The 26,773-nt window shown below is 43.0% G+C and overlaps 1 protein-coding gene across 2 annotated transcripts in view; it reads left to right on the top strand.

The window, feature by feature from the left end:
• The window catches only part of LTBP1 (latent transforming growth factor beta binding protein 1), a 396,687-nt gene that overhangs the window by 69,192 nt on the left and 300,722 nt on the right, over positions 1 to 26,773 (top strand). Inside the window, exon 4 of one of the 2 annotated variants that reach the window (XM_040993050.1) lies at positions 16,001 to 16,007. The exons of the other annotated variant lie outside the window; for it this stretch is intronic. Coding sequence (XP_040848984.1) covers positions 16,001 to 16,007 — 7 coding nt within the window. The remainder of the gene's footprint in view (positions 1 to 16,000; positions 16,008 to 26,773) is intronic. 2 annotated transcript variants of the gene reach the window in all.

Here is a 26,773-nt window from a genome sequence, read left to right on the forward strand (position 1 = left end):
TGGCTTTGGATTAGCATAGCACCGGCCGTTGCACTCACTTGGGGAGGGAATCATTGGACGGAAGATCTTCCTCTCTGTCTCTCTTCCTCTCTGTATATCTGACTTTCCAATAAATACATAAATGTTAAAAAAAATATATCATCCTCTGAATCCCACAAAGAACAAAAAACAAGCGTAGCTGGCCACTTGGTGAAATTTGGATTGGATGTAGTACTTTCTGGCAATGGTGGTTGCCAATGTTGGTGATTTCATTGTAACTTATTATTATGGTCTTACTTTTTGCATTTACATGGACTAAATGCCTTATTTAAAAAAAAAAACTTATTTATTTGTTTTTTATTAGAAAGGCAGATTTTACAGAGAAAAAGACAGACTGTGAAAGATCTTTCCTCTGCTGGTGCCCTCCTCAGATGGTTGCAGTGGCAGGAGCTGAACTGATCCAAAGCCTGCATCCACAGGCTTCTTTCAGTTTTTCCACGTGGGTACAGGTCCTCAACTGCTTTATAAGAGCACAAACAGAGATCTGGATCGAAGGTGGAGCAGCCAGGATAGAAACTGTCACCCATGTTGGATGCTGACAAATGCCGGTGGAGGATTAGCTTGTTGAGCTATGTTGCTGGCTCCTAGCCCCGTGTTCTTTTTCAGTTTTTTTCAGTCAAGTCTTCTGATTCCTTTTGTTCCACTTTATAATATTGGATACCTTGGGAAACCCATCTAAGCACCTTATTATCATAATTGCATTGTATAGTTGTTATTCAAATGTCAGTATATTCAGCCCTGCTAGATTAACGGTGCATACCAGGGCCTCTCATTGTTTTTGTATGTAAAAAAGCATGAATACTTGTAAGTGTGGCTAGAGAAATCTGCAAAGGAGCATCTCCCCAACTCTGCTGCTTTCCAGAGTTTTCTCATCACCTGTCAGTATCATTCATTACTTGTGCCTTGAAGTTCTCCATGAGAGTTTGTGTTCAGCTCTCAGCACTGCCAAATGAGAAAGTTTAGACTTGTGCAAAATTTCCTTTTTTTTTTTTTTATCCTTGTTAATCATGATGGATGTTGTGGGAACCGGCTGGGGGACCGCAAGGCAGAGGTCATGAGGGACATTCTTCAGCTGTCGCTGTCTTTGGCTGTTTAGGGAACGTTGGTGTAATGACCACTGTTTTACCAAATGGGGACTGTTATCTGTACTGTTCTCAAATAAGGAAGAGACACTTCTGCAGGAGCCAGTGTACCCAATGCCCTGTCTTTGAGCCTGAGGAAGTCTGCTTTTACTCAGGATGTGGATGTCAAATCTATCTGGAGAGCTCACGTGGGTCCCATCTTTTTTCTTCTTCCTTGATGATGGCCATTTTCATCATCTGATGGTGTCCTGATGTTACAGAGGAGTTGGTTACAGTGTCTGGAAAAACTGTTTTGTCCTATCTCTAAACGTATGAGGGCACTGCATTTACCTAATGGCATCCATTATTCCTCTTTTCTGTCATCTTCTTCCCAGGAATGTGGTGAAGACAAAAGTGCTTTTAAAACATAGGAATAATTCACATGTGGCCTCTCTTTATCAAGTGAGTTGATAGTATGCCGGATGTTTTGTGCATTATAGAGACAGACTTTTAAAATCTGCCTCGAGAAGATGAATTCTGCTTTCAGAGTTGTTCAGAAAGTGAACCCTTTGTGTATATCTGGGCCCATTGGCAGGGATTGGCACTGAAGGAGACCCGTACCATGCACAAGTGGAGTGTTCTCAGTGACCTCTGCCACTTATCGTCTTGTTACTCTGGGGTGTGAGTCTCCCAAACAGCAGGTCCTGGGGTAGCTATGAGGACAGAAGACCTTGTAGATTGTTTCTTGGAGTTGCCATTCCTCCAAGTCGGCAGCAACAAACCTAGCTCGAACTTACAAGGCTCCTCCACAACAGTGAAAACTTAAAGTGAAGTTTCCACTAACTTGTTGCAGCACTAATAATTGATACCAAGGCCCTGTCTGAACTTCCCAGAGCAGCCAAGCACTTAACCAGGACTCTAACAGACAACCATCTCTCAGTCTGTAAGTGGGACATTGCTCAGAGCTGAGCCCTCCTTGCACCCCAGGGTTTGTGTGCTTCCTGTTTTACTATTATTCTAACATTTACTGAATCCTTTTTTTTTCTGGGAATACACCATTTTCTTTTGTAAAATTATGAACATGTTGCAGAGTTCTTTGCATGCTTAAGAGTAGTCGATCCTCTCACAAGTCTAAGTTAGATGAAAAATTCTGATCGTGTGTTTATGGTTTAGAAAAATAAACGGCAAAATATTAGAGAGATGAAGACGCAAACTCAATTCAAGGAATTTGGGGTTTATTTCATGACATGCTAGGGATGGGCTGAGAACTAAAAATTTGTACCAGTGACTTTTTCTTAAAAAACAATGACTTTTTTTTTTTAAGATTTTTTAAAAGTTGAAATTAAATGGAAATTATACCCAGCCAGGTTCTCAAATCAAAAATGCCCATAGCTAGCTAGCTTAGTGTTTATACCAAACTGATACGGGATTCAGTAATGTCCACTTTAAGGGAAGGAATGTGTTCCTAGACACTCTTCCCAGGTCCCCGCCCCATCCCTCCCGAGTTGCCCACTATGGCCTGCTTCCATGGGGAATTGCCATCTTGCCTTCTAGCACCAAGAATCAGTTGGGTCTCTTTTTGAACTGTCCATAAGAGGATGCAGTGTATATTCTGTTCAGCCCCTCTCCTCTTCCTGCGACAGCCACCATCATGTCTGAGATTCATCTGTGATGTCCAGTGGCTGTGGTTTGTTCATTTACATTGCCAAAGATTATTCTAATGTGTGAGTATATCACCATTTATTATTCATTCTGCTCCTGATGAATGTTTGGGTTTTTTTTTTCCATTTTTGGCTCTTCCATTTTATTGAGGTACAATTGACAAGACAAAATTGTGTTTGTTCGCAGTGTACAGTGTGATGTTTTGCTGTAGGTACATACTATAAAATATTTACCACAGCCAAGCTGATAAATATCCCCATTACATCACACACAGTTGCGTTACTGTTTTATTTGTGGTGAGAACATTTAAAAGCTACCATTTAAAGTGTATAATATAGTGTTATTAACTCTGTCCACCATATTGCCCATTAGAACTCTGTGTCTTTAATCTCTTGCATACCTAAGATTTTATATCTGTTGACCACTTTTTGTGTCTTGTGCATACTGCTGTGTTGGAATGCATATGTGGGAATTCTTTAGGTAGTTATGGAAGCCAGACACATCAAACAATCAACTCCAACTGAATATCAGGACCATCAATTGGATATCAAACAATGTCAGGATTTAAGATTTGTAATCCATGAAAATTTGCTCGTACTACTGTTTGTTGGTCAGTGCTGTTGTATTTGAGAAAAATAGGCAGATGGAGAAAATAGTGAGATGAAAGTATTTTGAGGACTTAAAAGCAAGGAACGTGTAAGTTTTTCTCCTGAGACTGACTTTGAAGACCAAATCTACTGTGGGATGGGAGTAGGATGGGGTAGGGATGGAGCAGGGCAGGTCACTTGAGCCTTGTGCTATCTGCACACTGCTGGGGTCCATGAAGGTTTAGCTGAAAGTAGTTGGGGATGAGAACCAGCCATAGCCTGGGTTTAAATGTGTGAAAAATTCAGTGGAGTTTCAGGGTCTGCAACTAAAAAGGACAAATGCTGGCATAGAATTTGTCCCTCAGTTTCATTATTGGAAATCAAGATAGTGTTCTGATGCTGTATAATCATAATTTCTGATACTTGCTGCGCATTTGTTTGGTGTCAGCTACTATTCTAAGGATCCTTTGAGTTTTCTCACATTTGATCCTCTCAGAACAATGAGAGAGATGGATACTATTATTATCTCATTTTGTATGGGGAGGCAATACTAGCCTAAGGTGCTGAGTGATTGGTCTAAATTCATTTAGCTTGTAAATGCAGAGTTGGGATTCGAACTTAGATCATCTTTAAAGTTAATGTCTAACTGTATTGCCTTTGAAAAATACATGTGTTTACATTCATTTCCATCCATGTTCCAGGAAATAATTATACATTTGATGACTTAAAACAACATCCCATGGTTCTGAGAGCCGAAGTCTGAAGCAGGTCTCCTTGGGCTAAGATCAAGATGTCATTTGGGCAGCATTCTATGGGGAGGCAAGGGAAATTCTGCTGCCTTGTTTCTTTCCAGCTCTCAGATGTGCCACCTGCATTCTCATCTTATGGCATTTTCCTTCATCTTCGAAGTCAGCAGTGTCAACCTGAATCCTTCCCGTGCTTTCCATCTCTTTGGTTCTCTTTCATTTGCTCCCCCACCCCCTTTTTCCACTTCCAAGGGCTCTTGTAAGCAAACTGGACCCACTGGGGAAATCCAGTGTGATTTCTCCATCTCAGGGACAGCTGAGTAGTGACCTTGATGCCTGCTGCAAGTTTGCTTCCTCTTGCAGTATGACTGACACATGCAAAAATTCTTGGATGTAGGACATGGACATCTTTGGGAAGCTGTTATTTCACTAGGGATCTGATCTTTTCCTGGCCAGTTTCCCTTCTACTCATCTGAGAAAGTTACTGTCACAAGGAAGAACAAATGATTATCAAAATAACCCTCAGCTACCAGCTGAGCCAGTCCTCATAAGTCCTGTTGAAGTTAGCTTGAAATGCTTGTTCTCTGAAATCTTAAGACCAGTATACAGAGATACATGTTGTGGGTAAAGGATGGGGAGTTGCGTGGGTGGCAAGAGATCAAGAAGCTAGAGATGGTCAGGCACTCTGAGGGGTTCTGATTCCTCTTAGTCTCATGGCTAAGTACCTTTAGACCGAAAGCCTGCCACCAACCCACTGGCATCATGGCCCAAAGTCTCTGATTGCAATGCTCTGAGGGGTTGGGGCATTAGGAAGAGATGGGCGGAAGTGAGCAGGAGTTGGGAAAGGAATCAGAGTTTTCCCTCCCTTCAGCAGTTAGACAGTGGTCCTGGAAATTGATGGAATGTTTCTTGTATGATATTCTTATGCTGACTTTTCTTTAGTTAAATAGTGTGTGTGCTGAAAATGAATTAATTGCTGTTGAACTTACTACAAAGTGGCAGAAGAACTGGGACAGAAATACACATGAATTTACAAGAAGTAGTGGTAGCAATATACAGTTGGGTCAACCCCAGGAAGCTATGTGCTTTAGGCCCTGACAGGGTGATGGATGCCAAATATGAAGATGGTTTTTAGAGTCTGGCTTTGGGTGTTGTGCAGATCGAAGGGGAGGTTTCTCTTCACACTTGAATATGCTTCACATTCCATAGATATTGCCCATGGATCCCTCTGATGGGCCTCTGAGGTTGCATTAAATCCTCTCTCCTTGTTTCCCTTGGCATAAGAGTGTTTACATTTGAGCAAAGTGTAGACTGTATTTTAGAACTGAAGTTTCATAGCAGCTCTCTGTCCCAATGTTGTCTTGGATCAGAATAAAGAACGTAAACCTGTGAATGTCATACTGGAGAGGTGAGAAGTACACCTCAAATTATATAAAATATGCAGTAGGTGGGAAATTAAAAAAAAAAACAAGTTCAGTCACTTAAATGGGGTAAAGTTCTCTGACATTCTCAAGGTTGAATTCATGTTTTCAGTTGAATTTATGTTGTCTGTGCCTAAAAGTTGGGAGAGATGATCCAGGTGATGCTGTGGTCACAGAGGCAAGAACTTGTAAGTGGAAAGAATGTCTACTTAAGCATTATGAGAAAGAGGGGCCTGAGGTTTACTGATCCAGGAAAAAAATGCCTGTCTTTTTGCAGGCCTGCTGTTTTTGACCCAGACGTTTATGTGTGTAATCTGCAGTAGTGAGAGAGACGAGAGAGGCCAGGTGAGATTAAAATCGTGCATTGGAGAATGTTTTCATTGTAGTTTGGAGATCATGTGTCCCAAGAGTTTGGGATCTGATCAAATAGGAGAGGATAAAACCCAAACCTAAAAAGTCCATAGTTCGGGAGATGTCTTTTCAAGTGGAAGTCTCCCCTTGCCTTGCTTTGTGTTGAGAATCATCACTCCTTCTCCATGCTGTGTGGGTGAAGATGAAGCTCTCCGTGCCTGTAAGATCTGATGTCTTGCTGTCCTTCTGACTCTTCCCTGATTGTCACCGTGCAGTGACGGGTGCCCCCTTGAGCATCACCGTTCCCACCTGATGTAGGCCTTTGCCTATGCATCCACTCTGAAAAGCATCACCTTCATCTTGCCTGTTTAACACCTGTTCATTCTGTTGATCGGAGTTTCCTCAGGACAGCATTCCCCGATTCCTGTTACGCCTTGAAATATGATCTTCAAGCATGGTGCATATTTCCCTTTTTTTGGGCAATATTCATGTGAATTGGTGGGCATTTATGGTTTAACTCTGCCTGGCATGTACCTTATCTATCTGAAGGCAAACACGACTGTTCTGAATCCAAAATCGGACCAAGCAGAGATGCAGTTCTGAACCCGTCTTCTTGGGTTGCCTCAGTTTCCCAAGGCTTGAGAAGAGTTCTGTCTAAGGAACTTAAAAAGCTTAATCGGTCATCCCACCAGCCTTCCAGGACAGTAAGCATTTCAGCTGTGGCGTATTCTTCCCTGGCACCCTGGGAAGGTAATAATGAGATCTCCTTCTTGTGTCTCTCTTGTGTTGTGATGGTTTTAGTGATCACACTTCATTTAAATCCATGGACCACTTTTTTTTTGTGGGGTGAGGGGAATACTTCAAAAAGCTCAAGGAAAATGTAATGTAAAGGACGAGTTTATTTTAGTGAAAAAAAAAGAGATCCATGCAGAGTTGTTTTTTTTTTTATAAGGTGCACTTGCATGAACTATTTGTAGATTGCCGTGTGTATTTTTGATCTTGCAAGGCTGGGTCTTCTGCTTCTTGTGCTTCCTAGAATGCTTAGGATAGACCTTAGGCCTATTCAAAAGCAGAGAGGTGACAGCAACGCCCAGGCAGCCAGGCCCTTGGGAAAATTACTCATACTGACACTATAAATCCAGTTTATGAGCTTGAAACTTCCTAGTACTCTTGAGTATTAGATGAAATATTGATTTGGATCTTGACACAAGTTTGGCTCAAGGGTTCATGGAAAGCAAACAGAACATTCAGGCAAATTTTAGTTTTCACTTAGAGCGTATTACAATTCCAAGGTTTGGTGATTTAGTGGAATTAGTTCTCATCAAATCACAGAAGAGGTATTCTGTTAATATTCATTGCCTTGAATAGAATTAGCTGTGGTGCTTGTGCCTTTGAGACTTATTACGTACGCTAAGGAAAAGTGGAGCAGCTGGAGAGGGCTTTTTTTGCACCTCCGTTTTCCAGTTTTTCCAACTCAGGGCGGCCATGAAGCTGTGAAGTGTGCAAGGCTGGCTGGGTTCTGTGCACTAAGTCGTGCAGGAAGAGGATAGCAGGGCTGGGGCTTGAACCCCAGCTTCCTGACTTATTCACACGAGTTCTTCTGCTGTCTTTGGGATATTATCATCTGACTGCTTCCACTAGAATAATGGAAAACGTTTTTGCATTGTATTTTTGAAGCCCAAAGTACATGTAAGTGAACGATGTGGAAGAGAAAAACATATTAGGTATTTCTTGAATTCTTAAGTTGAGCCCTTGTTGTTTGGCTGAAGGTTGTTTACTTTCAAAACAATCAAGATACATTTACGGGGAACTCCTGGAGACTATGGAATTGTATCATGGAATAACAAAATAAATAAATTAATTAAGAAAAGATTCATTTAAAATGTTTGCTTCCTGAAGGACAAAAAGTGGCAACCTTTATAAAGCCATTTTAGAGCATTGCCAATATAGAAAGCTGCTCCTGAATCTTTAAATTATGGAATTTATGTTTAAAATGTTCTTACATTAGAGCATTCTAGATAGAGGCATCACCTTTTATTGCTGTCAAAACTCTGCCTTTCGTTTCCTGGCTTTATGTTGGTGCTTTGCCAAGTGCTGGCATTTGGAGATTTGATGGACAGAATCTAAAGTGAGACATCATTCTTTCTTAATTTGCTCAAAGCCTCTTTATGCAGCAGCTAATCCTTCCTAATTATATTTCTAGGAAGGATGTTTTTAACTCAAACAGGAAGATGACATAGACATTTTGAGAAGATTAGGATGCACTTTACTCTCAGAAAGGCAAAGTTGAAAGGAAGTTCTGTCTAATTCCTCCTTGCTCCCTGGGCGCATACAACCATTCAATACCTCTCCCACAGCTTCTTTCTTCTTCTTGCTATTCTTTTATTCCTGTGGCTCCTGTTTATCTCCTAGTTTAACTAAGCTCTTTGGGAGGAGTTTTTAAAAAGTCCAACAAACAACAAATGTATTTTCATGCAACGAGGCAGGAAATTCACAACTTAATTGTCTTAATCTCTTCAAAGGTTGACCTGTGAATTTAAATAGTTGAAAACTGAGGGGGGGATGTACTTTACTTGCTGTTGAAGTGCTTTGCAACTCTTTCTGATTATTTTCTCTTTAATTTCAATGTTGCCATGTTGCTTTGTATGAATTTAATGCCTAACTTTTATGTTGAATAAATATGGTTAGTAGTGAGTGGAGTCTGAGGATTTGAAGAGTAAAGGGGAGAGGTGGCTAGGTTTTAAGTAAATGTAAGATGGTGAATGTTCTGGCCATCTCTGTTTCTATAGGACAATGGGGGACTGAACTGTTTAAGGGAATTGCAGTATAGTAGGAAATGAGATTAGCTGGGTAGGTCCAGATTGCGAAAGGCCTTGACTGGCAAGCTAGGGATCTTGGAGTGTGTCTCCAATTGGCCAATGAAGAAGGGTAGGACTTACCTGTAGGAAGCCAGGTCAGACGGGAATGCCGGAAAGTGGCAAGAGAACCTGGTTGTTAGCTGGGCAGATCAGAGTGAGGGATGCTTACAGCAGCTGGCCTTGGAGTCTGCCTGCCTCTCACAACTTCTGGAAAGGGAAGAATATCTGATAACCTTTGAAACAGAAAGACTTCAGATGACCAGTCAGAATAACATTTCCTATGATATAGGTTAAGGAATGGTGTATAGTCTACTTCTGGTCTTTATTTGTCTCTCTGGGCATGTTGCATGGAATCATGTGTATTTCAATAGGAATGGCAAAACAGGGGCTGTCTTTGCATGCTTCCTTTTCTTATCTCACTGTTTCCCTGGATTCAAATTCACCAGAGCATAATAGAAACCAGATTCTAAATCCTTCTGTGTGGATCAAACTAACAGACTTCAAAATATATTTTGATTATAATTCATTTATACTTGTAAGGTCTTCTTTTTCAGTGTTCATCAGATTTTGATTTTTCTGCTCCTGTATTTTTGTTGACTTTATACCTTTTTTGGTAATTGCTTCAGGTTGTCACCGTCCTTCCAATATGAGCCTCTGAGTGTCTTCTGCCTGTTTTCCTGTTATGCCAGGACTGCTTGTTGTGAATTGACTAAATCCATCCCAGAAATGAATCTGAGGCCAACTTGTAAGCCCAGAAATCTTTATTCACTGGCCAGTGTTGCCTGGTGGACTGTCCCATACCACTGCAAGTGGAAGAGGGCAGTAGCTCTGACCAGCTGTGTGCAGCGCTTTTTGAACATCTATCATCCAGTCAACTCACAGAGCACTGGCACATGACATGAATCATTCAATCAACCAAGCTTACATCAGTGCACAATACAAACTATCCATCTGGGCCCAGCATGGTAGCCTAATAGCTGAAGTCCTCACCTTACATATTCAGGATCCCATCTCTACTTCCCATCCAGCTCCCTGCTTGTGGCCTGAGAAAGCAGTACTGGACAACCCAAAGCCTTGGGACCCTGCATGTGCTCATGTAGGAGACCCAGAAAAGGCTCCTGGCTTCAGATTGGCTCAGCTGCAGCCATTGGCATCCAGTTGGGGAGTGAGTCATCAGACAGAAGATCTTTATATCTCCTCTCTATATAAATCTGCTTTTCCAATAAAAATAAATAAATATTTAAAAAAACCCAGAAATTATCCAATCATCTGTGACATGGAACACTCATACCCAGTTTAAGCTTTGTGCATTCATAACTATCCAAACAGTCAAAGCCACATCCTCCCTGGTAGCGAACAACAGGACCAGGCAACAGGTCCTTCCAGTCTCATATGTAGAAACCGACTTGGGGCAATCAGCTTACCACGTGAGCTATAAAAGAAAAACAAAAGATCATCCCAGAATGAGATATTTTCTTGTGTTAAGCACTCTTACTCCCCTTCCGGGACCTTCCAAGAGCTCAACATCATGGCAAAGATGAGGTTAGGAACCTGTCCCAGAAATGATTCAGGAGATCTGGCCTTACTGTTGCCATCCCTCATTGTCTGGGCTGTCAGACTTCTCTCCTCCACTGTGTTGTTCCTCCTTTAGGAGACAGGAGTCCTGAACACACACGCACACACACACACACACACACACACACACACACACACACACGCAGTGCATGTGCTTCCAAGTTCTAAATGTCTTTTCCAGTAGATTGCATTCTTGTCTTTTTATTACTTAAAATATTGGACTATGGAGGACTGGGTATTTAGCTTAGTCTAGATGTACATATACAACACCAGAGTGACCGAGAGGTGACTATAGCACCCCACTGTAGCATTCTGTTGATGTGGACCTGGGAGGTGTCAGTGATGGTTTAAGCCATAAACCTCTATGTGAGTGACTTGAATTGAGTTCCATGGATCTTGGCTCTGGCCCAGCCCAGTGCTCACTTTGGCCAGCCTTTGGGGAGTGAATAGCAGCTGGAAGATCTCTCTGTCTCTGTTTCTCCAGACAAAAAAAAAAAGCTCAAATATGAAACAATATTTATCATGTGATATTAAATATTAGTAAGTAATATAGTTTTGTTCTGGGCTTATATTAGAACTCTGGCTGTTAGGATTTTTTTTTTATTATTGTTTATTTATTTGATGATACCGTTCCATGGGCTCTGGGATTTCCTCCGCCTCTCTTCCCAAACTCCTTCCCCCGTTGATTTCCCCTATACTACTACAATACCACAGTCCTTCAAAAACAGTTAATCATTCTGCTCTTTCAGTGCACCCTGACCCTGTAGGTATGGACAATGGCAGAGCCTGGCATGCTTGGAATATTTTTTTTTAAAGATTTATTTTATTTTTATTGGAAAGGCGGATATACAGAGAGGAGAGACAGAGAGGAAGATCTTCCTTCCGATGATTCACTCCCCAAGTGAGCGCAACGGCCGATGCTATGCCGGTCCGAAGCCAGGAACCTCTTCCGGGTCTCCCACGTGGGTGCAGGGTCCCAAAGCTTTGGGCTGTCCTCGACTGCTTTCCCGGGCCACAGGCGGGGAGCTGGATGGGAAGAGGGGCCACTGGGATTAGAACCAGTGCCCATATGGGAACCCCGGGCGTGCAAGGCGAGAACCTTAACCACTGCACCACTGCGCCGGGCCCTTGGAATATTTTTTAAAGCAAGATTAATGCATGGATTTACTTTTCCGTAATATTTTATCATGGGTATTTTAAAATATAGTAGAGTTGGAAACATTTTACGGGAAACACTTGCATATCTAGCACATAAGTCTTATTTAAAAGATTTGCTTTTTCTAAATGGAAAGGCAGATTTACAGAGAGGAGAGACAAAAATCTTCCATCCGCTGATTCACTCCCCAAGTGGCTGCAATAGATGGAGCTGAGCCGATCTGAATCCGGGAGCTTCCTCAGGGTCTCCCACGTGGCTTTGGGCCATCCTCTATTGCTTTCCCAGGGCACAAGCAGGGAGCTGGATGGGAAGTGGAGTAGCCAGAACACAAACCGGTGCCTATATGGGATCCGGATGGTTGCAAGGTGAGGATTTAGCCAAGAGGCTATTGTACGGGGCCCTTACTGTTACATTTCACTGTGCTTGCTTTATCTCACAGCTCCCTATGTCTTGCTAGGAACTTTTTATATGTGTTTAGTGAGGAACTCACTCCAGTGGTGTGCTTCTTTGCAAAGGCCAGGATTGGGCCAGGAACACTAGACTCCATCTGGGTGTTCCACATGGGTTGTAAGGTGCCCAGCTTCTGCTGTCTCCTCAGGCACATTAGCAGAGAGTGGGGTCAGAAGTGGAGCAACTGGCACTCCAACTGCTGCTCATATGGGATGCTGCTTTATCAGACTGTGCCCAAACTTTCTATTTACCACCATGTCAGCCCATTTCTATCTATGCAAGCATTATTGCCATTCACAGAATCAGGAATATTTGTCAAATCTGCTGAGGAAAATACTGTGTTTCTCTTACAGGACTTTTCATTATCTTTATGATCCTAAAAATAAGATTCTGATCCAGCTCTAGCAGGAAGTGTTTGATAAGAATCCAAAGAAATAATTGTTTAATCTCCTGTGAATTTTTTGAATGTTTGTGATATGCTAGGCACAGGGCTGCTGACTAAAGTAAATATTGTTTCTTTCTTAAAAAACCACATTCATTTTTTTTTTTTTGAAAGGCAGGCCTACAGAGAGAGAAACAGAGAGAAATCTTCTACCCATTGGCTCACTTCCCTAGATGGCTGCCACTGTGGGGCCTGGGTCAGATGAAAGCCAGCACCCTGAACTCCATCTGGATCTCCCACATGGGTGGCAGGAGCCCACGTATCTGGGGGCACGTCCCTCTGCTCCCATGTGCATAGCAGGGAGCTTGATTGGAATGGCTTCAGCTGGGATTTGAACTGGTGTCCATGAGAGATGGGTGCAGCTGTTGACTAACCCGCTGCAGCGCAAGGCTGGCCTCAGTATGGCTTAACTTCAAGGAGGAGTTCGTACCAAGAATGCATTTCCCCCTCTGCTTTGTGTTGTTTCAGTCATGGATTTTTGTTGGTTTGTTTTGGTGATGAGTCACGTTTTTAAAGGACAAAACATGAAACGCTGTGATGTATATTAATATGAGATGGTGAAAATAGAGGACATTTTCTGCGGGGCCTATGGAGAGTCTTTCTATGACTTGACAGTTTTTATTTTGTAAATCTATAACTTCCAAAATTAAAGGAGAGAAAATGGGGAAACGCTATGATTATGAATGTATTATCCACTTTGCCCACATCATTGGGGAAAACCCCCATGAAAAGCTATTTTTTCTTTTTGTAGAAAGTCAACTAGTTGAGCTATTGGTTCCCTCAGGGTCCAGCTCTGGTGTCATTGGGCCTGGGATCAGCTAATAGACTAATTAACTTCACCGTATTGTTCTTTGTGCTCTGAGCACTGTTCTGTTTGATTTTTAAAGTTTTCATTTGTTTGAGAGGCAGAGAGGGGAAGAAAGACAAAGAGAGGGAACTGCCAGGTGATGGGTCAGTCCCTTTAATGCCTATAAATGTTGGACTGGACCAGGCAGCAGATGGGATCTGGGAGCTCCATTTGAGCTTCCTGTGGGAGGCAGGGATCACCCGGTTGAGCTATATTACCTGCTGCCTCCCAGAGTCTGAGGTTTCAGGAATCTGGGGTTGGTAGCTTGAGGTGGGCACCAGACCCAGGCAGTCTTGTGTGGCACCGCAATGTCAAATTCCTGCCTTCTCAGTGGTATCCTGGATTTAAGATGAAGCATGTGGGAAGACATAATTAAATGCCAGCGAATGCTTCCCACGCTGCTGGCATAGGCTGTTGTCAGGTGTGGGTAATCAGAGGCGAGTAGGAGAAAATTTTTTGCGTGGTCAGACACATGGCACAATGATAGTGCACAAATCCATAGTTCCGGTAGTTTTTGAAGAAAGGGTTAAGCCGAGCGCAGCACAAGAGAATCCCAGCATGGCCATTTCCCCCAGGTGTGCATGGCCTTTCCACTAAAAAAAAAAAAAATAGTACTGGCAACAGGACTGTGTGCATGGTAGTGGAGTGCAGCTAGGTTTTGTGTGGAGACACTGCCCCTAGTGTTGAGCAAAAAATGACCATGACATTCTGGTGCCATCTGCCTCGGACATGGACTATTTTGTATTGCCTGCTTTATACTAGTAGTCCCTAGACATCTAAAACATTTCAACGAGCTTTAGTGCTGTTTTGCACGGGGGCAGGTTTGACCAGCTGAAACCTTTAAAGCTGTGTTGCAAAGGGCCTCAGGAGCTGGCAATTGGTGTGATGAGCTTGCTTGCTGGAAACCTCTCCAGCTGCCCCCACTCCAACACTCGCTGCAGATAAAAGGAGCACGGAGAACAGGCGCCGTGTGCTCCTTCACGTCCGGGATCAGGCTTCTGCCCCCTGCTCACCGGAGCCTCTCTCAGATGGCGTTTTGTTTCGTAATTGCAAGTTTTTCCTCTTTTGAGAATGCTGTGTTGAGTTGCTTTGGAGGATGAAGACCGAGAGAAGCCACCGGCAAGGTGAGCAGGATGAGCTAATGCTTGAGCGGCGTTTGTTTCTTAAAGCTAACGTGGATTAGCCTCTCAGATTTTCTTCGCATAAATTCAAATCAGAAAGAATGTTGGCACTGTTTTCCTGACAGCTCGCGGAAATGCTGGTCATTCTTAACACGGGGAAGAGATGTCACAGTTTGCATGTTGGAAGCTGATGGTGAAAGTGAGTGGAAACATCAAGGTGAAGTTTTACTCTTTGAAATTGGTGCTGCTGTTTGAAATGAGTGATATCGATGTGAATAAACTCTGACTTCATTAAATGCAATTAGCTATTCATGCTTGGATTTTCAAATCTGTATAGAGTAGAAAGTGCGTGTAGAAAGTTCCATGGCGTCTGAGATGACAGGCGTAAAGACAGTGCTGGCGTATTTTTAGAGGAATTTTTCCTTGGTCTGGATGCTATGGTAGACACAGCTGCCGTTTGGCCAGTTTGTTATGCACACGGCACGTATCATAATTTCGAAGTTCAGCCTTTTTCTTTTTTCTGCTTGAGGTGTACAGTTATAGATGATTGTGTAGAGGGTTTGAAATAGTGTTTGAGTGACAGTTTCGGGGTTGGCATTCTTTAAAAAAAAATGGCTGGTGAGCACTAATGAACAATGATGTGATATACAACTAGCCTTACCAATCAACTTGTAAAGGATTTAACTTAAAAAACATGGAGACAATTTGAGCAGTTACGATTATGCCGTTGGGCAGCAGGTGGCAAGCTTTGCTTTTTAATGTTCTTTGGTTTCCTTTTTATAGTGCAGAATGCCACATTTTGAAGAGGGTGGTTTGAGTCCACTGGAGTATGTCGTTTCCAGGCAGTGGGACTTGCACTGCCCCCTTTGCTCATTGTGTGTCATCGCCTCTCGGGATGCTGTGGCTGAACCTCCGTTCTTGCCCAGTGCAGATGAATAGGAATGAATTCATGTGAGCAATGCTTTTTTTCCTCTTGTGATTTTCAGCAACACATGGCTAATGGAGAAAATAAATTAGGAACAAACACATTTCTCAAGGCGGTTATTGTATGATGGAGAAAAGGTTTGGCTGTATAGTTTTACTTAGCATTAAATTATTGCACACGGAGATATTGCTTCCAGTTGGGAAAAAATTACTGTAACTGGTTAAGTTCCTTAATATGGATGTTAGACAAACAAAACTGGATAGAGTTCTATGGGAATAGTCAGAAAAATGAGCGGAGAAAATGCAGGTCAAGACCAAAGTTAAAAACTATCATCTGCATTTCAGTGTTTATTCAGGATTTGAACTTCTAATCTGAAAGAGGCAAAGTTTAAATATAGAAGTCATGGTGAGAGGAGTTCTAAATTATCCTATGTACTGTTCATGTTTTCTGTATTAAAAAATTTTAGTGTTTTATGTGTTACGAAAAATTAAAAGTGAAAAAGCTATCAATCACTAAGAACAGCTAATACTCTACAAGTATTCAACACCTGTGGTGTGATTAATTCCCTGGCTTTTGTTTAAAATGAATTCACTTGGGACATACTACTTTACATTCTTTTAAAATTTACTGGTTTTTTTTTTTCCTATCTTTAGTTTGTCTTGGATGAAAAAAATCTTTCCTAGACAACTATGTAGTTTATAACACATGCATAAAGAACAATAATAGATCCCGAATTATTCTTTCACTGCCTATCTGAAGATCCACAGTGGCCTTCGAGGCGCTGTGTATGTGTGACCCCTCCGAGTCCTCTCACCCTCTCTGTCCTGCAAAGTAGTTTATGTGCATCATGTCCTGCTTTTCTTTACAGCTTGACTCTTAGTGGGCATTTCAGAACCCTTCTCCACGGCATTCAGCTGGGGTTTGGGGTTTCACAAACTTTGCTTTCCTTGGTGTGGTCACTTTGGACTTTGAGCTACAACAATGGCACTCGCCTGGAACGTGTCAGTCACCTAGAGAGCTTTGGGGCTCTCACCAGCCTTCTACTGCCCGACTCCAGAGGTCTGGACAGGGACTCAGAATTTGTCTAACAAACTTGTTCCAGGTCTGGGAACCCTCTGTGTGTGATAACCACTGATGATCCTGATGTAGGTCCCTGAGATTCATGGACTTCCGCATCTGCTTAAGAAAGTTTTTGCTTTATTTTTATTTGTTTGAAAAAGGCAGAGATCTTCCATTTTTGTGGTTTGGTCTGCAGACGCCCACAACAGTTGGTGGGCAGGGCAGAGCCACGCTACAGCCTGGAACTTGGTTGGAATCTCCCATGTGGGGGACCCAAGTACTTGAGCCTTGATTTGCTGCCTTCCGGGGTGTGTATTGGCAAAAGCTGGATGGGGATTCAGTGTAGCTGGGACTTGAAGCAGGCATTCCTATGAGTGTCCCAAGCTGCTGCGGCAAGTGCCTACCTGTGCTTTTACGTTCTGCAGTATCCAGTTCAATTAGGATACCATGATTCATTTACCCTTTCCTTTGTACTAGGGGCATGTTTTGGGGGTTGGCATTGTGGCTCAGCATGTTAATAAGCCACTGCCTATCACAGCCACATCCCTTATCAGAATGCTCAAGTCCTGACTGCTGCGTTTCCAATGCAGCTCCCTGCTTGTGTGCCTGCCAAAGCAGCTGAAGGTAGCCTGCGTACTTGGGCTTCTGCCCCCCAACAAGCAACACCTGTGGGGAGTTTGAGGTTTCTGGCCTCTGGTCCAGCCTTGGCTGTTGTGACCCCTTGAAGTGAGTCAGGACATGGAAAATGCCTCTCTTTCCCTTCTTCTATTCTCTTCCTCCCTCCCTATAACTTTGCCTTCCAAATGAGCACGTCTTATGAAGGAAGAGAGGCTGGTCTTGTTTCATGGGTCTTCTCGTAGCACATGGTCAACTCTGTCAAATGTTTTTCCTATGGTGAGCTCTTGTCAGCAAAACGCCACCTGCCTGGTGTGATTATGGTGATCAGGGTTTCTTTATAAATTACATTGTTGCCTTTTAAAAAAAGACTTTTAAATTTCTATTAAAGTCAGATATACAGAAAGGAGAAGAGTCAGGGAGGAAGATCTCCCATCTGCTGATTCACTCCCCAAGAGACCACAATGGCTGGAGCCGATCCAATCTAACCCCAGGAGCCAGGAGCTTCTTTGGGGTCTCCTTTGTGGGTGCAGGGTCCCAAGGCTTTGGGCCATCCTTGACTACTTTCCCAGGCCACGAGCAGGGAGCTGGATGAGAAGGAGAGTTGCTGGGACATGAACAGACACTTATATGGGATCCCAGCTTGTGCAAGTTGAGGACTTTAGCTGCTAGGCTATCGTGCCAGGCCCAGAAATCTTTATCTTTTTTCTGTAAGATATACTTGGTTAGTTTTTCTGAAAGCTTCTTCTTTCTATTGTCTTTGATGTACTCGGAATTGGTTTTGGCTAATTTGTTTCCCATGGGGATAGCTTATTGTTTTACTAACATTTATTGGCTTATTCTTACCTATTCCACACACACAAAATCCTGAAAAACTGCAATATTTTACTTGTCATATTCAAATGTCTAAAGAACTCAGACGTGTACATATTTATCTTTCTGTGCTGGTCTTTTTCTATCCTTGGGGCAACTCTAACCTTAAGCACTCTAGTTGTATAATAAGAACTCTTGCTACAAAAATCCTCCTTGTCAGCTGTTTGGCTACATTTCCATGTAATTGTAGGATCAGCTTGTTGAGTTCTTTTCTTTTGCTTATTTTAGAAAATGCAGTAGGAATTTCGATTGGAATTTTATTGAGTCAGTATTTAATGTTATGGCAAATATACATCTTTTTATTTGTGACTCTTTCCATAAATGTAGTATGTCCTTGGGTTTGTGTACGCCCTCTCCAATGTCTCTAAACACGTCTTTGTTATTTTTTTATTCAAGCCTTACCTCCTGCAGTGATATGTCAGGCCTAATAATCGTGGTTGGTAATGGAATTTTTTCATGTCTTCACTTTCTTTGTTTTGGAGACAAGTTTATTTAAGAAAGCTTATTTTTACTTATTTGACAGGTAGAGCTAGAGGCAGAGAGATCGATTTGATTGATTCTATCTGCTAGTTCACTTCTCAAATATTTGCGGTAGCTGAGGCCGAGCAAGGTCGAAGCCAGGAGCCTAGAACTCAGTCCAGAACTTTAGTGATTGGCAGAGAGCCACTTACTGAGCCATTCTCTCTCTACTGCTACTTTGGATGAACATTAGCAGGCGATGGATTGGAAGTGGAGTAGCTGGAACTCCAGTCAGACAATGTGACTTAAGCTGTGAGCATCCCAACAGGCAGGTTGGCCCACCATGCAACATTGTCCTCCCCTGAAACTTTCTTTACAGATATGCTTTCTAATAGAAATGAGGTTTTACTGTTTTTTCTACACTGGAACTTTGCTGAAGCAACTGATTCCAGTATATTGCAGATTGCTTTGTGTTTTCTATGGAGAGTTACAGATAAGGGGCTTTTTTCTTGTCTCTGTGTTATTGCACATCTTGTTGCATGGGCTGGGTCTCCTGTTCTATGTGAAATAGAAATAATAGCTGCTAAGGCTTTTTACCTTAAATGGCTTTTAGCGTATTGTTGAGTGTTGTGTGTTGTCTTCAGATTGCCCTTCTGAAGTCGAGATTCCTGCATTATTGCTGGATTGCTTAGACTATTACAGATGTTGAATTTGATTAATGGATGTATTGGTTTGGTCCCCTGGTATTCTTTTTGTCTTTAATGTGGTGACTTACATTAAAAGATTCGCAAATGTTGGAACACCCTTGCATTCATGCAGTAAGCTGCACTTGGCAAAGATGCCTTTCTCTCTGCCGATTCCATTGGCTGTGTATTGACGAGTGAGGCTGCTACTGCCACGTGTGTTGGTGGTGAGGTTATGGTCTCCTGATAGTGAACTGAGCAGCATCCTTCTCATTCCGTTCCTTAGGACAATTATGCAAACTGCCATCCCTTATACACTCAAAAAACCAGCTCTTTTCTCATGGGACAGTTCTTAAAATTGTCTTTAATTTTCTTTTATTTGTACGTTTTCTTTTTTGGGGGGGGGGCGTGTGTTCTTTTAGATTCAGTAGGCTTTCTCTCAACGCATTCCTTCCTCCTTGCCCACAGACTACTTGGGATTATATCCACTTTGTTCTCAGTGTGATGATGTCATGATTCAGTTTTTTGAGAGGCACGTATGTGCGCGCACGTACACACACACACACACACACACACACACAGTTCGTTCTCTGACAGTTTACTCCCCAAATGCCAGCACCAGTTGGTACAAGGTCATGGCTAAGTCAGAAGCCACGAAGTCCATTCTGGCCTCCCGAGTTGGTGATAGGATCCCAGTTATGTGGGCCATCACCTGCCATCTCCCAGGGTTGCAATTAGGAAGCTGAAAACCGGAGCTGGAAGTGGGGGTTTAAGGCAGACGCTCGGCTATGGGTGGCAGGCCTCTTCACTGTTATGTTAACCGCTAGCTTTAAAGCCAGCATTTTGCCCAGAAATGTTAATCTGTGGATTTAAATAAGCAAATATGAAACGTCTTCAGTACATTTAGCCTTTTACCAGACAGTATAAGGACTTGGGATCCTTGAACTTTGATGTCAATTTTCAACATACTGTTTTTAAAAAGGATTTATTTTTATTGGAAAGTCAGATATACAGAGGAGCGGAGATACACAGAGGAAGATCTCCTGTTGATTCAATCCCCAAGTGGCTGCAATGGTTAGAGCTGCACTGATCCAAAGCCAGGAGCCTGGAGCCTCTTCTGGGTCTCCCACGCTGTTGCAGGGTGCCAAGGCTTTGGGCCATCCTCTATTGCCTTCTTAGGCCACAAGCAGGGAATGGATGGGAAGCAGGGCCACTGGGATTAGAACCAATGCCTATATGGGATCCTGGCGTGTGCAAGGTAAGGACTTCAGCCTCTAGGCTATCGTGTTGGACCCAGTTTTCAACACTTTAAAAAAATAGTTTAATCTTGCAAATTACGTGCTGTAACACTGCTGTAAATAGTGTGTATGTAGATTTTCCTGCCGATTTGCCATTTTGTTTGTTCACCACTCCTGCTTGCATTATAGATGTTTTCTCTGGGGCAGTTTTTCTTAAAGTGGCTTTTTGGGAAAATTCCTGCGGCGAAGGTCTTTGTTTTGCTATAATCATATTTTTCTGAGTATGCAATTGTAGCTCGACAGTTGTTTTTTTTTAATGCATTTTGCAACTGTTGTTCTGCTGCCCTCTGGCTTTGCCGGTGCTGCCTTGTTGACAAATTAGCTCAGTGTCTCATTTTTGTTCCTGTAAGGTAGTTTCTCTTTACTGTCTGGCCTTATGTATTTGTCTGCCTTGGATTTATTAGCATTGCTGATGTTGAAATTCTGTGGGTTTTTTTTTTCTTTTGCTTCCTGAAAATTCTCCGCCGTTTGTTTTCTATGAATGCTGACTGTTCTCATCTTTCAGCAGAGTGATTAGACAAGTGTCACATCGTCTCTCTCTGTTCTTCTCTTAACCTGGGGTTTGTTTTGTCTTCCTTTTCTCAGATGTGCTCAGGCCAATTTCTAGTAAGCCTCTAGTTAGCACTGTTTTATGTGCTATCTGGTTGAATTTTCCCTTTCCAATGAAAGTTTAATATCCTTTTACAATGTTTTTTGTGTTCACCATTTTGAAAGATAGAGCGAAAAAGACATGGAGAGATTTTGTGTCCACTTGTTCAGTCCCCAGATGTTACAGGCATCTGGGGCCAGGCCAGGCTGAAGCTAGGAACTTGGGAAAACTCCATCTGGGTCTCCCACGTGGGTGGGAGGGCCCCAAGCAGTTGAGAACATCAGCTGCTGCCCCTCCGGCTCTGGGTTAGCAGGAAGCTGGAATAGAAAGCAGAGGGTTGCAATTCAGACTGGCTCTCTGCTATAGAATGTGGGCGTGAGAGGCAGCTGAAGCCCATGTAGCACATACTCGGCTTGCATTTTGTATCTAAAGGCTCTTGTTCCCCCCCCTCCCCCCGCAAATCTCTCTAGTCTATATTGAGAGTCTCTAATAACTAACTTATACGTTGAGGTTCCACTTTATTTATTTGGGATAGCATACATACTTTTGGGGCTGGTGTCATGCATAGTGAATTAAGTTACTACCTGTGGTGCTGGCATCCCACATAGACACTAGTTTTTGTCCCAGCTACTTCACTTCTGATCTGACTTCTTGGGAAAAATGTTGGAACGTGGACCCTCCGCATACATGGGAGACCTGGATGAAATTCCTGGCTCCTTGCTTCAATTTGGCCCAACTCTGGCCATTATGGCCACCTGGGGAATGAACCAGCAGATGGAAGATCTTTCTCTCCCATTCCTTGTATTCCTTGTTGTAACTCGGCCTTTCAAGTAATTAAAGATATAAAACTTGAAAAGAAAATGCTAATTTCTATTCTTTACAATTGTAGTCTAGTGGTCTGAAGTTGTTACTATATTAATTTTATAGTTGGATATTCCTGTTGATTCTCAGCTGTCTTGTCATTTGATTTGTGATTTCTGAGTATGGGTTAAGTATTTATTGGAATTTACCTCTTGAATTCATGCAGATCTAGTTTTAATGTAGGTTCCTACAGAGGACGTTTTTGTTTCTAACGAGTCGTTAGCGTCAGTATTTTTGGAGTAGTTACTGTTTTGATGTACGTGTGTGTATAATTATAAAAATTTAATTGAAAGGTAGGCACACACACAGATGGAGGGAAGGAGAGAGAGAGAAATACCTTATCTATTTCCCCAAATGCCTGCAATAGCTGGTGCAGGGCCAGGCTAAAATCAGGAAACTGAGTGGGTCCACACATGGGTGGCGAAGACTGGACTATTTGTCACCGTGTCCTCCCAGGATGTGCATTAGTGGGAAGCTGGAATTGGGAATGTGGCTGGGACCTGGATGCTAACATGGGATACATGCATGCCATGCATCTTCATCGCTACACCAGGTGCCAACTTCATGCTCAGCTATTTTAAGTTGGCCCGCCAAAATGGCACAGAGGTGGACTTGGTCCTTTTCACCCACAGCCCAAACCGAGAAACCTGCCAACAGTCTCCACCTGGGCTCTGGTGGTTAGTTTTGACCTGTGTTCGCTGAGTTTGCTGAGTTGTCTCCCTCTAGCCTGCTTTCACTGTGAGCCCTCTCATTGGGCGTGACACAATGCCCCCCAACTGCCAGCGCGCCTCCTTCCCTGGCCCTGTGCTCGCTCATTGCCCCTGCCTCGGAGGGTTTCTCGTTTCCTCTTGCCAGCTCAGCCCATAGTCTTTGGTTTTGTCCAGCAATCTTAGTTGTGTTACCCTGGCGGCTTTTCTTTTGACATTTTATCCTCTGTTTAAGGGATTCCGTTTCTGAGAAACGGAAAAAAATATTTGGAGGTTAGACTGTAAAAGTTCCTTGTTTTGTAAGGAGCACATGTCCCGGTTGAGGAACTCTGCTCTAGGGCGTTGGAGAGAGCTTTGTTTTCCTGGTTGTTATGACATGAAGCATCTTTGGATAACAACCTTGTGGTGGTGCTGGGTGTGAGTGGGGGTGTTATCTGGCCCCAGGGATGCTGAGCTGGGAGATTCTAGGATGTTCTGAGGCAGCTTCTGCCATCTCTGCCCTTGGATGCTGCGAGTGGACGCATATGTTCTGGGAGTATCTGCATCACCTGCCTCTTGGCTTTTTGTTCCCGGTCTAGTCCATCTAAACCCTGGCTTCTCGTCGTTGAGTTCGCTGATTTATGTCCTTGGGGGTAATCTCTGACTCCCAGGGAAATGGATGTTTAGAGGACTGATGGATGTGCCTGGTTGCTAAATTGACCTCTGTGAGAATCTCACTGTTGGTCTCCCCCACTCCCTGGAGGAGGGGAGTTGACTTATTTCTATATTTGTAAGATGGGGTGCTGAGCTAGGGTTAGGGTCAGGGGTGGAGGTTTTCTGTCCATTGGTTCACTTCTCAGATGGCTACAATGGATGGAGCTGTCCAGGCCAAAACAAGGAGCCCAGACCCTTGGGCCATGCTCTACTTCTCCAGGCACAGAAGCAGAGCAGCCAGCACTGGAACCAGCTCTGCTGGGGTATGCTGCTGCTGCAAGTGGGGGTTTAAAGTGCACCCATCAGACCCCCCTCTTGGGGGCGTCTGATGAAAGAAGTTTGCAGTTGGGTTCATTATTACTTTGAGAGGAGAGGGATATTAATTATGGGGATAGGAGAAGGACAGATGGGTAGCTTGGCTTCTGGTCTGGTGGCATCTGGCAGCAGTAACATACCAGCTCTAATGAGGCAGAGTTGTGGGCAAGAGAAATATGTGTGTTTGTGTGTGTGTGTGTATGCATTTGATTATTTTTCAACTATGGCTACTCTTGGATCTGTTGTGGTATATTTGTAGTTGTACACACAGAAATAATATTGTATCCTTTTGGATATCTTTTGTATGTAAGTTTATAATCTTTAGTGTTGTGCTTGAGGAGCATCCATTGCAGTGACCATCTGTAACGTGGTAGCCTGCAGAGCTTTGCCAAATATATCAGGTCCCAAGTAAAATATTTCTCTAACTACAATTGAAGTTGGTTATATTTTTGGCTGACCAATTGTAGTCCTGGACTTGTCTAAATCACTGAGAAATTACATGTTACATTTGTGGGGGGCTATAATAATATAATCATAGGAAATTAAAGTAAATTGAGGTTGTGAATGCAATTAGGTTTTTTTCCCCTTCGTATTATTTTTTTCTGTGGGAATCAGAGTTGGAATAATGTAACCATCAGTTTATTATATCTGGGTGATAATGGGTTTGGAAAGGCTAGCGCAAATAGATAATGGTTGCTTAACGTTGAGGTTTTAGATGATGAAGGCTTAGTTCTGTGTGTGACTCACATTGGAACTGAAAACAAGGGATGGAAGAAGAGCAGGTGTAGAATTCAGGAGTGTAGGGGTGGCCTGATGAAAGAGAATCTAGTGGGGCCATATCTGGGGGTGACAAAGGCCAGCCAGGTAGGGCAGGGGCTGGAGGCACCTGGTTTTCAACTTTCAGTTGGAAACAATTGAGTGAAGGTAGCTTGAAGCAAGCCTTTCATTTGAGATCTTGGGTGCTGATTATAAGAAGCCATAATTAGTAGTTTTTAAGAGCCTTTAGGCAGGAGGGGGCTGCTCGGAGTCCATTCAGAGGCGCCAAAGATGGCCATGGAGTCTGATGTTTGCAGCAGGTGGCATGGAGTACCCTTGCTCATGATGGAGTTGGCTCCCAGCCACAACTGCAGTCCTATTTTATTTTTATTGTGAAGGAACTCTGTGTTCTGCAAAGGCATGTATGCAAGTATATGGTGTTACACTATGATGAAGGTGGTGGAAGAAACTTTGCAGTAGATGATCTGGGAATTCCAGGAAGAATGAATACCATTTCTGACACCATTGAACCTAAACTTGCCTCAAGACCCTCACAGCTAGAGGCATGAGATTTTTAAGATACTTTGGTATTGTATCTATCTGAAGAGGTGCTGTGACTCATAGTAACCACATGTTTACTGTGGGATATGTCAGTCTGATATGAGATACTGCCAACCTGGTTTCTAGAATGACTACCATTTTGTGTTCTTACAAGCAGCCAATCAAAGTTCCAGTTGATGTGCATACTCAGTAGTACTTAGTTTTGTTAGTTTTTATTTTGTACCTTTCTCAAGGATGCATAATAGTAGCACCTGCACTTTCAATGTGAATTGTAGTGAGGGTTGAGTTCTGCCATGCCTTTATGAGCGTCTTGGCTTATGTTTACTTGTCGTCCATGTATCTCTTTTGAAGCATCTATTGGGATCTTTTGCTCATGTTTTTAATTGGGCTGTTTGCTTTCTATTTGTTGATGTGACTGACTTTGAACAACACTTCCTTTTCAGGAATTTGTTAATTAGGCTCTGAGTGTATTTGATATACACAGTTTATAAAGTGCTTCAGAGAAGATGCTCTGGGAGTGAATGCCAAGGAAAACGGAAATGGACTTTGATCCCCACTTGGCCAAGCCTGGTGAGGCTGAGGTCTGTGGTGGCCTGCTCCTCAGTGTGGTTTTAAACTAGGAGGACAGAAACAGGAGATAAGAGCCAGAAAGCACAGGAGGATCTTTAAATCTTCAGTCTGAAAAGGAAAAGAAGGAATCTGCCAGTTGCCATTGGAAGCTGTAGGATCAGAAATGCCGATGGTTGGTTTACTCTGAGAAGAGCAATTGGATAATAACAACAAGCACAGCAAGGCTTAAAATGCTGCTTTTCAGCCCAGAATCAGGTGAAGACCAGTAGGGGGAGGTGAGATTGAGCGATTTTGTAGAGTGATCTAAACTGATAATGAACACTTCTTAGGAAGAGTAGAAATACCTTGATGCCTAACTATTTCCAATATTTACGTATTTTTACCATCACTATTTATAGCTAAATAAACTTGTATTTCATCTGAAAAGAAAAAAAAAAGCTCAGCTAATTAACTGTTCAGGGAGGGCCACGGCACCCTGTTGCTGTCTGCTGATGTGCAGCCCTATTTGCTTGGAAGAAGACAACCAGGCTCCACATGAAGTCCAAGGCCAACTGGACGGCTGATGCAGGGGTTACTACAGTTTTGTATACATAAACATTTTTATGGAGAGTGGTTACATAATTTTCCTGAGTTCCCTAGAGACCCATGAACCCAAAATGGCTATGAGCTGCTATTCCTAGAGGCTGTTCTCAGCAAGTTGGCTCTAATGATAGTACAGCACAGTTTGAAAACATGGCAGGAAGTCCCACATCAGATGAAATCAAGTGTACACCAAAGTAGGGTTGAATCCAAAGCTTGCATCAGTTGGAGCTGAGTGATGTGTAACCAAGAGTCAGGAGCTTCCTGTGAGTCTCCTGCATGGGCGCAGGGACCCAAGGACTTAAGCCAGCCTTCACTGCTTCCCCATCTTACACTCGGGGAACTGGATTGGGAGTGGAGCAGCCAAAAGTAGAACTGGTGCCCTTATGGGATGCTGGTGCCTCGGGTGGAAAGTTAGCTTGTTATAGTACCATGCTGGTCCCAGAACCTTAAATTTTTGTGACTATTATTTGAGCAGTTTTGAGTCTCTTTCTGACCTAATTAATCTAAAAACTGGTCAAGTAAAACTTTAACTCATTAAAAGAATTACTGCAGATACTATTTGTTTCTGATGATATACTTACTATTGTGTTTAATGAACCAGTACAACTTGCGTAGTGGGCTTCATTATGTGCAACTGCATGGTGCCAAGCAGTGGAGAAGGTGAAATGGAGAACAGAGGAACTTGGGGGAGCTTGCTGGGCCATGCACCCTGATGATGACACCCAAAGGAGAGTGTTTCCAGCTGCCATGGCACAGGTTTCCATGGTAGGTAGATGGGCTGTGTTAGCTGGGTACCAAGGTGGGTGAAGAGCATTCTAGTTGGGAAGCTTTCAGGGAGCAGTCACTCAGAGGAGGAACTAGCAGGGGGAAGGAGATTCGGCCAGCTTGACGTAGAGTGGCTTCCTGTTGTG

The sequence above is a fragment of the Ochotona curzoniae genome, unplaced genomic scaffold (genome assembly GCF_017591425.1).
Source record: "Ochotona curzoniae isolate NIBS_2020 unplaced genomic scaffold, NIBS_Ocur_1.0 contig_883, whole genome shotgun sequence".
NCBI classification, from domain to species: domain Eukaryota; kingdom Metazoa; phylum Chordata; class Mammalia; order Lagomorpha; family Ochotonidae; genus Ochotona; species Ochotona curzoniae.